Genomic DNA, 13,744 nt, shown 5'->3' with positions numbered 1-13,744 from the left:
TGACAGGTGGCTGTCTGTGGCTGCTTAGCATCTTTGGTGTCATGGCACCTATGCTCCTCACAGTTCTCTTTGACAACATGCTGGTTACAGTGGGGTTGAGACCTGTGGCTGATTTACTTGTGGCCTCAGGTTTTATTGAAACTGTTGGAATGTTTGATATTGATGAAAGTTTAGAACAAAGGGGAAGAGTTTACAGAGAAAGCCCTGGAAATACTGCCAAGAACCAAGCACGTAAGTCTGAGGCAGACCTGTGGCCGGAGACTTGCTCTTCTTCCCAGTGGTTCAGAGACTTCTGCTGTCTTGGAGGTGAAGGACTACAGACAGACTGGACAGATGAACAAACCTAAGGCAGGGGGTGGAGTGAGAGGGGGACACTGTCATGAGCATGGAAAGCCTGGCTGGAAGAAAAGAAAAGCTGACAGCCCACACCTGCCTGCAATCATCTCTCTGAAAGCAAACTTCGGAGCAGAGCTTCCTCCTGAAGCTGTGGTGAACAGGAACAGGTTATTGAGTTTGGTAATCTCTGCTATGGCACTGTGCCTACAGGCTAAAGGTCAGCTTTTGATCACTGAAGCTTTAGATAGACCCTCCAACGCTGAAAGAGATGTAAAGAGCCCGTGCAACGAGGAACCTCTCTGGATAGCTCTCAGTGTTGTAGGAGAACATGAGAGCATGAGGAGGATGTTCACCCAAAGGTGTGTACTTTCCAGTCTTCTTGATGGGCTGCACCATGGGGGCAAGTGGGAGGACTGCAGCCTAGCGGGGGCTTTGCTGCAGAGGACAACAAAACACGGGCTTAAAAATACCTTAAAGTGGGAAGGAATGGCACGGAACCCTGTAGAATAGCTAGGAAATAGTACTGTTCCATGTAGAGTCAGGACAAGTGTTGATTCATGCCAACTCTATGGGAATAATACGTGTACGTATATGGAGCTGTGCTGAGAGGAGGTCCTCCACCCACTGTGACACTAGTTTAAAAAAAAAACACGTGTTTTTATTTGTTTGTTCGTTTTTGCTTTTGTTTTGTTTTTGTTTTTGAGGAACACTTGAAATTTAACTCTGTTGCTTTTCCTAGATTCTGGATTTCAAAAATAGTAAGATGAAAACTCAAAAACTTTGGCTACTCAACACTGAGTTTTTCTGAAACTGCTGTTCTTTGGGGGGTAATCATTAGTCAGCTATTATGACATAAAAAAGATAGAACGTGAGGTGGAAGAAAGCTGCCTTAAAAAATGGAATAACTAAATAAGAGACCTATTACTGAACCTGGAAGAGACACTTGTCAGATTAGCAGGGTGATGAGAGAATTGCAGGGGGTGGGGAGGTTTTTTGCCCAAGTGATGGCTGACCTGACTGTCCACACCAAGTCCTGAATACAAGGAAAGCTTCCAGACTTGCTCTGACACAGCAGGAAGGCCGCTCCTGAGTCAGAAACCTGAAGTCTCTCAACCTGTTTTGTTCCCTGCCTCAGGGAAAAGCTCTCTATCTGATTTTCAGTGGTGACTTGGCAAAATCCAGGAGTGTGTGAACCCACTCTGGAACAACAGAGGAGTGAGCAAAGCTCTCAGAGGCATTGGGCATTTTTTACTTATTTTTTAATTTACTTTTTATTTAATATGTGATGACCTCTCCTGTCCTCACTCTTAGAATACTGCTTGCCTTGTTTCCAAAAGCCTCAGCTCAAAAACTGATCCTGATGATGATATTTATCCTTGTTTTCTGGGTCGTCTTCATGGCTTCAAAAAACCACACAGAGGTAAGAACTGTTTCCTATTACATAATTTCCTAGGGAGGGTCAGAGTGGCTTCACTTGAATGCTACTCTTTGTAAATGCAAGAAGTTAAGGTTAAAAGTATTATCATCTTTTAAGGCACTGAAAGAAGGGTCCCTGTTCTACAGCACTCCCTTGTGCAATATCTGTACATAGGCAGTTATTGCTTCTTTACAGACAGGTGGATTGTGCCTCTCCTTACTGCTTGGCATTGCCATCCGCCTCAAGTTCATCTCCTCCTCTGGCCTCAGAGGCTACAGTCCAATTATATCTGCTTCAGTCTTCTTTCTCCATCATGGAGGTATTGTTACTCTTTGTATAGCTCACTTACGGTTACTTGGATTTTCTCTATCTGCAGTCTCATTTGATTTGACTCCCATTTCTTCTCTCTCTAATCATCTGATTGCTTAGGTTTTATCTTCTTGACACTGACACAGCTCCCCCTCTACCTCTTCACATTTCTCTTTCTCTGCCTGAATTTTTTTTTTCACAGTCCTTTCCGCATGCTACTAGGCTGTAGAATTTACCAGTTCATTATATCCACTGATTGTTGTCTATTTTCAGCTAACATATGATAACCTCTAGGACAACAAGGATTTTGGTATGAACTTACTTGTTGCTATAACCCCATGCCAGACACATAAAGGGTGCTCAACAAATAGATTGTCAGTAACAAAGTTTTTTAAAAAAGGTTGTTTTTTAGTGATCTGACCTAGGTGAGAGGCAACAACGACCTGAGAGAAGAAACTAACAATGAGAAGGTAGAAAAGTCAACCAATTTAAGACTGATATAATTGGATTATAGTTTCTGAGGCCAGAGGAGGAGATGATCTTGATGCCATGGGATCACATCTTGGCAAATTACAGAGCCAGAAAGTACAACCCAGGCATAGAAGAGTGGGGAAAAATATACCTGCTGCGAGTGAGGAGGATGTTGGCATCATTTGCAAAGCAATGATCTCTCAGAATGGTGGGCACATGAGGATCTTATTTGAGGAGCCTATATTTAATCATACAGAAAAGACCATGAAGATGAAGGCACGTTCTTGGATTTGCCCAGTTTAAGATGTACATTTCTGAACTTGCTCAGTGTATGGGGTCCTCCATCATGAATTTGAAAAGAAAAGGTGATGAACACAGACACTTCTGGGCTTGTGTAGTTTAACATTGTAATAAGCCATGTCTAATCCACATTTTACAACTTTTAAGAACTCCACTTTTAAGAACGAGTCAGACTGGTTGGGGAACCCTGGATGATTTCTCATAAGCTTCTCTAAGGTGTTTTAGCTGAAATGGAAACAAACAACTCTGAAGGTTCATGCAGTCTTTTAAAGGGAGTGGAAGTGTTCTCCTCTGTAAGCAGGGAAGTTTGCCCCTAGTGGTGCCTTCTAGTAACTTCGTGATGTGGGGAAAACCCTGTAATTCCAGTTCCATCCATTGGCCTGCAAATTTCATGATTTCCTTGTTTTTTAATAGCTGAGTAGTATTCAATTGCGTAAATGTACCACAATTTCTGTATCCATTCTTCAGTGAGGGGACATCTAGGTTATTTCCAGATTCTGGCTATTTGAATAAAGGTGCTATGAACATAGTGGAGCAAATGTCCTTGTTGTATGGTTGAGCATCTTTCAGATATATGTCCCAGGAGTGGTAAAGCTTATTCTTGAGATAGCACTATTCTTAATTTTCTGAGAAAGTGTCAGACTGATTTCCAAAGTGATTGTACAATTTTACATTCCCACCAGCAATGGAGGAGGGCTCCCCTTTTTCCATATCCTCTTCAGCTTGTGTTGTAACTTGAGTTTTTGATCTTAGCCATTCTGACTGGTGTAAGATGGAATCTCAGAGTCGTTTTGGTTTGCATTTCCTGGATAACTAAGGATGTTGAGCATTTCTTTAAGTGTTTCTTTGTTGTTCAATATTCCTCTGTTGAGAGTTCTCTGTTTAGTTCTGTACTCCATTTTTAAATTGAATTACTTGTTTTGTGGTTTCTTGAGTTCTTCATATATTCTGGATATTATCCCTCTGTCAGATGTAGGGTTGGTGAAGATCTGTAGTATTCACCAAGTCTGTAGTCTGTTGTTTTTTTTTTCTGTTGACAGTGTCCTTTGCTTTACAGAAGCTTTTCAGTTTCATGAAGTCCCATTTATTGATTATTGATCTGAATGAGGTAACCCAGAAGCAGAAAGACACACATGGTACATACTCACTTATAACTGGATATTAGCCATATAATATAGGATAAACATACTAAAATCTATAGTTCTAAAGAAGCTAAATAACAAGGAGGACTCTAGAGAAGAGGATGAAACCTCACCCAGCAGGGCAAACCGGATAGACATTGGAAGTAGAAGAAGACAGGGAACAGGACAGGAGTCTTCCACAGAGGACCTCTGAAAGACTCTACCCAGGAGTGTATCAAAGCATGAGGATGAGGCTCATAGCCAAACTTTGGGCAGAGTGCAGGGAATCTTATGGAAGAAGGGGGAGATAAAAAGACCTGGAGGAGACAGTAGCTCCACAAGGAGACTAACAGAGCCAAAAATTCTGGGCCCAGAGAGTCCTGCAGAGATTGATGAATCAACCAAGGACCATGCATGGAGAGGACTTAGACCCCCCTGCTCAAATATAGCCTATAGGCAGTTCAGTCTCCATGTGGGTCCCCTAGTAAGGGGAGCAGAAGTAGTCACTGGCATGAACTTGCTTGCCTGTTCCTTGATCACCTCCCCCTGGTGAGGTGGCCTTACTTGGCCACAGAGAAAGAGGATCCAGGCAGTCCTGATGAGACCTGATAGGTTACGGTCAGATAGAAGGGGAGGAAGACCTCCCCTATCAGTAGACTAGGGGAGGGACATAGAGGAAGGAAGAGAGAAGGATGGTGGGGCTGGGAGAAGATGAGAGAGGGTGTTATAGCCAGGATACATAGTGAATAAATTGTAAATAATAATAATAACAAAAAAATTAAACCCTGTAATTCCAACACTCTAGAGGCTGAGGCTTGAAGAGTATGCATTTGAGATTAGTTAGGGCTATTTAATAAATCTGAGACCAGCCTTGGCTACATAGTGAATTTGAGGCCAGATTGGGGTACACAACAAACCTATCTCAAAACAAAAGAAGAAACAAGTACCTTGATGTATTAGATAGGGTTCTCTAAAGAAACAGAACTTGTAGAATCTATCTGTCTATCTATCTATCTATCTATCTATCTATCTATCTATCTATCTATCTATCATCTATTTTCTATTTATCTATGTATTATCTATCATCTCTCTCTCTCTACCTATCTATCTATTATATTATATATCTGTCTATCTATCGTATTAGAATGGTTTACAGGCTGTGGTCCAGCTAGTCCAGAAATGGCTGTCTACCAATGGAAGGTCCAAGGATCCAGTAGTTGTTCAGTTCATGAGGCTGTATGTCTCTGCTGATCTTCAGTATATGCTAGAATCACAAAGCAATAGGCTCTAATGCCAGTGAAAAAACAGAGTTACCATCCAGAGCAAGAGCAAGAGCAAGAAGGGAAAGAGAGAACAAGCCTTCTTCCATTTCTTTTATGTAATCTGCCACCAGAAGGTGTGGCCCAGATCAAAAGATCTAGATTAAAATCTTTCCACCTCAAGATCCAGATCTGAAATGGCTTTTCAAACTTAGAAGGAAGGAGAGAGAGAGAGAGAGAGAGAGAGAGAGAGAGAGAGAGAAGAATCCCTCACAGGTGTACTTAGCCATTGGGTTTCAATTCCAGATGTAGTCAAGTTGACAACCAAAAATAGCCATCATACTTGGGATGGGAGATAGACAGCCAATGAAATGAGAAAGACAAAAAGAGTTATTTGTTGTTTTACCTTTTTTACAGTAGCACATTAAATCCTATTAGATACAGTAAAAACCACACTGAATATTTTGTTTCTAGTAAGACATGAAAGTATAAGCAGGTAGGAGATTAAAGCTATATTAACAGGGGGCTGGGGTGATGACTCAGTGGGTAACGTGCTTGTTGTGTAAGCATGAGGACTTGAGTTCGAATCTCCAGAAGCCACATAAAGCTGGCATTGTAGTAGTGCATGTCTGTAATCTCAGAACTTCTACAGGGAGATGAGAGGCAGAGACAGAAGAACCCTAGCAGCTCGTGGGCCAGCTAGTTTAGTGTATGTCCTGGAGAACAATAAGAGAGCCCCTGTCTCAAGACAAGCAGAAAGAGAACTGATATTCAAGATTGTTCTTTTATCTCTGTACACACACTCACACTCTCTGATGCCCACATGTCACATGTGTAATGTACTTGTGCTTGCACACGTACCCACAAACACACACACACACACACACACACACGACAAACAAAATTAAAGATCTATTTCAATAGAGCAACAAGGTGGGCAGAGGAAGCGTCCTTTTCTCCTCTGCTCTATCTATTTGACTTTTAAAGGCTTCTGTGTGAGCCATGACCCCAGTCCACAGGAGCAGGCATTTGTGGGCTCACTTGAATCCTTTGGGTCCAGTTCCATCTTGACTCTGGGATTAAGTAGTTAGTAAGATCAAATAGGGTACTATCAACTTGTATTAGTCTGAGGAGAAGGAACCCGCCTCCCTTTAGATCTTAGCATACAGTCAATCTCTTAGTTCATAGGGCGGAGTCTCGTCTCTGCAGGAGGCTATTTTGAGCAGATGTAACCTGCTCCAGATTGCTGATGTGTTTTATTGCCAGCTTCACCTTTACCTCAGGATGTAAGGATCCTTTATGCAGGCTAAGCTGGCGGTGTGACTGTGAAGTCCATGTCCCCAGGCAGCAGGCATCTGTGTAATGCTGCTCTTTGCAGGTAGTACCAGTGGCCCCATGAGAATATTACTTCATCCGCAATATACTCATAATTTTGTTAGGTTAGTGTGGTCTTTCAACCTGAGCTGCTTGTATAGAGTTTCTTTCTTCGAAACGAATTGAGCTATGGGGAAATTAGGTAATTGCCCAGGCCACCTTTTTTTTTATTTTTTTATTTTTTATTAATTACACTTTATTCATTTTGTATCCCCCCATAAGCCCCTCCCTCCTCCCCTGCCGATCCCACCCTCCCTCCCCTTTCTGCAGGCATGCCACTCCCCAAGTCCACTGATAGGGGAGGTTCTCCTCTCCTTTCTGATCTTAGTCTATCAGTTCTCATCAAAAGTGCCCAGGCCACCTTTTAGCAAAGCGAGTTTAACAGCAAAACTTTCCCTGTTTGTCTGTCAATCTCCTCCCTCAGTCAGGAGACCCTCAAGCTTCTTCTTTCTGTTTGCTCCAAGCAGAAGAGAGCTGGGAGGGAACCCAGAACAACAGGGGAGTGGTTTGAGAAGGAGGCTTTGTGTGTAGCCGTGTTCTTAGCCACATCTCTCCCCACACCCCCAAGCACCCTGTAGTACAGAGTAGTCGTGTTTTAGTGTCAGGTATATGCACAGAGCATTTAATGATGGCAGCCTCCCTTGTGAGACTGTCAGAATACTAAGTGGCCATTGGGATTTTGAATTTAAGATCCCTTGTGTTAAAAACAAACCAAACCAAAAAGTGAAGATCGAAAGAAACAAACTAAAACCCAGATCCAGTAAGATTAAAAATATGGCTCTGTCAAGTCTTCCCATCCATCCTGAGACAAGATCATCAAACATCGGAAGGCATTTATATATTCCATGGTGTGTGTTTGTGTAAATTCTCATTGTCTCTCAGTTCCTCGGGGTGTGCCTGTCCCATAGACTCCTAGGTTAAGGAAAGACAGTGGCTTGGTTCGTCTCCTGGCTTATAAGAAGGAGAGAACAGACGAGACCTTATGATTTTTTTTAATATTATGGACTTTATATTCATTTTTATTCCCTAAAACACAAGTGACTAGGCTCGCTAATGTCTGCATTTTGGGGTGCCATGGATCATAGTCCTTAATAATCTGTATAGGATAATAGAATCTCGCGTTGGCGTGAATCTACCAGCCATTTTTGGTCAGTGTACACCCTTGCCCGGTCACCTGTTCCTTCTGTTTATGTGTAAGACAAACGTACATTTAATTTTGGGGAAGTGTGATTAGGACAGTTTCTGAAGCCTCAGAACACTACAGTAGCTGCCACGGTCTCAACCTCCGTATCTTAGCTGCAGAGGCTAGCTGGGATTTCCATCCCATGCAGATCCATTCTGAAGTCCTGGGGTTGACGAGGATAACTCCTTTGGCTCTGGAGTATAGTCACCACTATTTATTATTACAAAGATTCACTTCATAAGCCCCAGTAGTGAGGAGAAAATTAGCATTTCACCTGCCATATCAAGAGTGACCCGAGGAACCTCCGTGGCCGTCTACAGTTGTTTGAGTGTGGCTGTGGACTTCGATGGTAGCTGGTCGGCCTTTGGAGGATGGGAAACCCCAGCCTCACAGTGGTTTCCCTCCTTGCACTTTCAAGGTCAAGGCACCCCTGTCCCCGACCCCACCAAGGACAGTTCTTTTCTAAATCTCTGGTTTCCCCACAGTGGCAACCATCAGTCCCTTTAGAATCCTCTCCTGGCTTCTGTGTGCTTTCTTTGTAGAGAGGTTCTCACAGGCCTAAGGAAGTGTGCCTTCCCCAGGAAGAGCTAAGTTTGTCAGCTGGAATTCTTCTCTTGTCTGTAATCATTTGCCATGGGCCTTGAGGCTGCCTTTATTTTAATCTCCATGTTGAAAATGCCAAATAGCAGAAGTTGATTGCACCCCTCCCCTTCCCCCGTGGGGTGTGTGTGTGTGTGTGTGTGTGTGTGTGTGTGTTCAGGGTGGGGGTGGGGCATCTCTCTGTCGAACTGTTCTCAGTTTTGGTGGACTGACTGATTAAATGTAATAAGAAGTATGGGTAAAACCCAACTTGGCAAGTTTTTAAAAAAACATTTATTTATAGCAACTTAATCATATACACAATTATACTTTAAATTTTAGCTTTCATGTATGTTTTTTGGCAACACTTTTGGACCTTCAGAAGTATGCTTCAGATTTCTGGTTTTGTTCTCAATTCCTTCTGTTTCCTTTTGGAACAATCCTTTACTCGAGGACAAAACTAGTTTACCACTTAAAACTCTTTTATCTAAATGCATTCTTAAACAAAAATATATTTCATACCTATAACTTTTTATATATCCTTTTTATTCTATGGTTCATTTTTTTCTTTCTTACCATTATTTTTTTAACACAACTTAGAAAAATTTTTAATAAAATAACTTTATATTCTGATGAAAACACAGGAAACTGAAACACAGAGGGCCTGAGCACTGTATCTTGAGCATCTAAAGGCTAGTAAAATACTATAGCAGTTTGGAGTAAGCTCTGTTTTTTCTTGAGAACAGATTTTGATGAACTATTTGTTAAGGATTTGAGTCCATCTGAAACACACACTTAGAAACTGCCTTCACAAAAGGTCATTGACTCTTCTCTTGGGTCCACAATGCAACCAAAAAGTGGAATGATAATTGGGTATCCAGGAAAAAGACAAAAACTGGAAGAGCAGGGAGCATCTAAGGAAGCTTTTAAAGTCAAGAGAGAGGTTGGAGAATGCCCTATACAAAGCAGCCATTCCTCGTGTGGTTTGAATTGTAGAATGAGCTGCCTTGCGAGGTTTGCGCACCTGAGTATCAATCACCCCAGAGCTGATCACCTAGACAAAGTCTTCGGATGCTATCATGCCTGCAAGAGAGATGCTTATGACATTAGGGATCCGTTCTTGCCACAGTCCATGTGGCTTGGGTCCTGGAACCTTGGCTGGGGCCGTACGGAAATAAAGAAAGGACAGACATATAGACTCCATAAAACGAAGCTGGGGTTAGGTGGGCTTCTCTAGCTGCTTTTATTACCACTACTCTTACTGCTGTTACTTCCTTGAACCTGGAAGATCAGCACGTTTAGGTACAGCATGGAAGAGGGGTTAGCTAGTCTTGACAGGAAGTCTCTGTAGGCCATTTCTCAGACTTCAAACACCCAGGGGAAGACTGTGGTTGCTAATTCTTTTCACACAGTAATCAATCATTCATAACACTTATACTTGGACTCCAAAAGGAAATCTTTGCAATCCTTATTGAGCCTAGCCCATACAGGTATTGGCTTTACCAATTACCACAGGACAGTTAGTTTTAGAGCTCTCTGTAGGCCAAGCTGAGCCCATGTCAAAAGACACATTCTATCTGTGTTCTCCACTTCACTCACTCGGATTTTCCTCCATTCCCTATAGGTTATTAGGAGAGCTCCCCCAGGAGCCTTAGCTTCAGAAAACAAAAGCAAAGAAAGCAAGATAGGTGCAGAGCAACGCAGAAGAGAGCGGCTAAGAGGGAGTCAAAGAGCCTCACCTCTGTGCATTAGAATTAGTGCTTGTGTGGGTCACTTGTGAAGATGAAGGAGCAGGAATCAGGGCTTCTTCCTGCTGCCTCTTACAGGCTGAGTTTCTTTCGGAGACCCCTCTGTTCAGAAAAGGTCGGGATTTTTGACTTTGCAGCAGAAAATGATTTGGGGATGAGTTGGTATGAGCAGAATGGAGTTTCAGCACAGGAATTACTAGAGAGAGAGGGTGGTAGGTCACACACACCCCAGTGTGGCCATGAGATTCTCAAGCAGGGCTTCTCCTAAATTAATTCTGGAAATCAGTTTGTCAGAATATAAATTTTACAAGTCTTTACTTGGGTATAAAGTTTGAATTTGATCCATTGTCAAAGGAATATGTAAACTGTAAAATTATGCTTCTCATGTTTTTAGACTTAAAAAAAATCAATCAGAACAAAGCCACCATATCTCCTTTACTCTGTGTCGGGCCTTCAGGATGGAAACATCTTTCACTCCTCCTAAACTTAAATGATCTGCAACCAAGAGAGGTTCCTTTTGATTTCCCAGATCTTCTCTGAGGATTCCTCTACCAAGCATCTCTGAGCAGACCTCCATTGGGACAGAACAGCTTTCTCTCAGTTCCCCCAGATCCTGCAAATGTTGTTGTATGCAATCTGCTAGAATTACATATTCTAACCCATGTAGTCCTTCTCCAGCCTGTTACTGTGGCCTCACTAGTAGATTAATGGCTCCAAAACTACTTATTGCTCTAAGGAAACTTATCAACAAAAGTTTTAGTATGTCTAAAGAATTTTCCAGATGGTAGCAGTTGCAAAGATAGTGAATTAGTCTCCAAGATAGGGATTTCTCTTATAGGCTCAAGATCTTCCTCCAGCAAAGAGGAAAACACATAAGATAAAGTGCCATTGTTCACTGGCCTCTACTAGCAAGAGCTGAGTAGTAAAAGCCCCAAGGCCTTCAAGCAAATGAGCTTATCTAGGTCATTCATTTTGTGGTCAAAGGCAGGGTTTGCATGTTGGTGAGTACAAGGCCATAAAGAAAGTAAGACAGTAAATAAAGACTTATTTGCTGCAGATAAGGAACGCACCAGGTTATTTGCAAAGCAATGTTCTCTCTGAATAAGTAATCATAAGGATTATATATGGGAATCATACATATACCCATACGGCTGAGGCACATTGTCAGCATGCTCAGTGCAACACAGATCATGTGTTCAGAAAGGAAAGAGAGTGGATATGAGCATGTGTTGGTATGCTTAGCATAAGGCTTCCTCAAAAGGTCAGAGGGCTAGGGAGATGATTTGGTTTGTAAAGTGCTTGCATGCAAACATGAGGGCCTGAGTTTTCTTCCTCAACATTCATTAAAAAAAAGAAAAAGAAAAAGAAAAAGAAAAAAAAAGCAAGGTTTGGCAGCATTGATTTGTAATCCTAGAGCTGGAGAGGACAAGAGGGTGTCTGGGCTTGCTGTTCAGTGCTGGCTTTATCTGTGTGTTTCAGATTCAGAGACTCTATTTTAAAGAATAAAGTAAAAGGCAATTGAAGAAGACAATTGACCTTAACTTCTGGCACCTGTACATACATATATATGTGTACATGAATGTGTACAGAATATTTACACACGCACACACACACTCACTCTCTCACACACATAGACACAGACACACACAGATAAACACACACACAAGTGAGAGTGACTTGGTGAATTTAGCTGGTGCATTGTAAGTTTTTCCAACATGGTTTAGTTGGGGGAGAAAAAAGGAAAGAAAGAATGGCTTTGAAGGCGCAGACATTCATTATCTTTTAATGGGGCATAGCTTCAAAAAGGGCTGGCTCATTTAGCAATGAACGAATTGATGGCAAGTCTGATTGACTATGGAAGGTAAAGATTTGGGGTTAACCAGGCTTTATATATGAGGTTTGTACAACTTCATGGATGGTGATATTGCTTACTGAAGTGAAGTAGGAGGAATAATATTGGGAGGACAAAGGATTAATTTAGACACGAATGTTTTCCTATGGGGTCTTTTAAAGTCATCTAAGTGGAGACAGTCCTTTGACACATGACTGAATACGTAAATCTGTTGTTGAGAAACATGTGTTTTTTGAAAAGTAGACTTATTCATCATTAGACTCTAATGACAGCTGAACTTGTGGGAATCTGAGACATGTGAGCTGTAGAGTGAGGAGAAAGTGCCGGTAATGATGAGGTAAAAAGTGAACACTAAGTCAAATAATGAATGAGTGGTGGCAGAGACACTGCCGAGATGGGAGAGAACTCTCAAGACACTTACCTTGTGGGAGTGTGGGATGAGAAAAGAATGGGATAGTAGTTAAAGGAGAGTAAAGTATTCACATGGCTTTCCCCCTTTAATATCGGAGATGCCTGAATTATCAGCGGGATGGCTCAGCCAGGAGAGGTCCAAACCTGATGATATGAGTTCAGTCCCAAGAGCCTAGGTGGTGAAAGGCGAGAACTGGTTCCCAAAAGTTGTCCTTTGATCTCCATGTATGTGCCATGGAACATGCTGCTGCCTCCCAAATAAACAAATGTAATGACAGTTCTTGAATATATTTAAAATCTTATGGAAATGATACAGTAGAAGGAAGTATAAAATAAAATGTGCAGTTGTTTCTAAGTTAGTTTAGAGAATAGAAATAGATTTACAGTGGGAGTATTGCTGTAGGTCTGAAAGGGGTTAGATGTAGAAAAAAGACAATTCAAAAAAGACACTGTATCAGTAAAGAAGTATTTAAATAAAAATAAAATTGAGACACACTGATATAACTAGTATAATTTTGTACAGTAGCAAAATGCCATCTCCATCTGTTAAGTCTTCACATAGTTGTGTTGATAACACTCCACAAACCAAAAGTATTTAAACTGATTGGATTCTCTGGTTGAGTGAGCATCCGACCAAAGTCACTAAGCAAAGATGCATGGTTCTTCCAATCGGGCAGCTCTCTAATTCTACACAATGTCATGCAATTATTTTTACATAATTACATTATGCCAGAAAAACATTTAAAAACAGGTGAAATAGCACATTGAGGCTACTAAAAAGCAAAACTGAAATGACCTAGTAGACAAACACCAGTAGATCTCTGACCCTGACCACTCTGTGCCATTTTAACCTGCTGTCACGGGACCCTGTTGGGTAAATATTTGCCCCTGAAGGCAGGGGAGACTCCAAATGCCTGAAAGGGTCTGAAATTGGGGGTTATATCTATTCCCATTAATTCATCATTCAGATACTTATAGTGATATTTATTGACTGTTAAGTAAATATTTCATTCAATCAAATCTTTCTTTTGACACTCTAGAAAAGGTCATTAGTTATAATCCTTCTAATTTGTTTGCTACAATGACCAATGAGACAGGTGTGGATGAAGGTTAGTCTTACATGTTACTGGTGACAATTTAAAATACTACCTTTGAACATATTTGGCCGCAGGGCATGATGGATCATGCCTTTAATTGTAGCACTTGGGAGGCAGAGGCAGAGGCAGAGGCAGAGGCAGGCAGATCTCTGTGAGTTCAGGGCCAGCCTGGTCTACACAGTGAGTTCCAGGACAGTCAGAGCTACATAGAGAGGCCCTGTCTCGAAAGAAAGAAAGAACGAAAGAAAGAAAGAAAGAAAGAAAGAAAGAAAGAAAGAAAGAAAGAA

The 13,744-nt window shown here is 41.6% G+C and overlaps 1 protein-coding gene across 1 annotated transcript in view; it reads left to right on the top strand.

Moving 5' to 3' along the window:
- Positions 1-672: 672 nt before the first annotated feature.
- Positions 673-13,744, top strand: part of Nxpe2 (neurexophilin and PC-esterase domain family member 2) — a 22,028-nt gene continuing 8,956 nt past the window's right edge. Inside the window, exons 1-2 of the mRNA XM_055622369.1 lie at positions 673-695; positions 1,648-1,756. Of these exons, the coding sequence (XP_055478344.1) occupies positions 673-695; positions 1,648-1,756 (132 nt within the window). The remainder of the gene's footprint in view (positions 696-1,647; positions 1,757-13,744) is intronic.

The sequence above is a fragment of the Psammomys obesus genome, unplaced genomic scaffold, assembly GCF_907164565.1.
Source record: "Psammomys obesus unplaced genomic scaffold, mPsaObe1.curated_primary_1811, whole genome shotgun sequence".
Taxonomy (NCBI): domain Eukaryota; kingdom Metazoa; phylum Chordata; class Mammalia; order Rodentia; family Muridae; genus Psammomys; species Psammomys obesus.
This window is presented reverse-complemented; position numbering and strand designations above follow the sequence as displayed.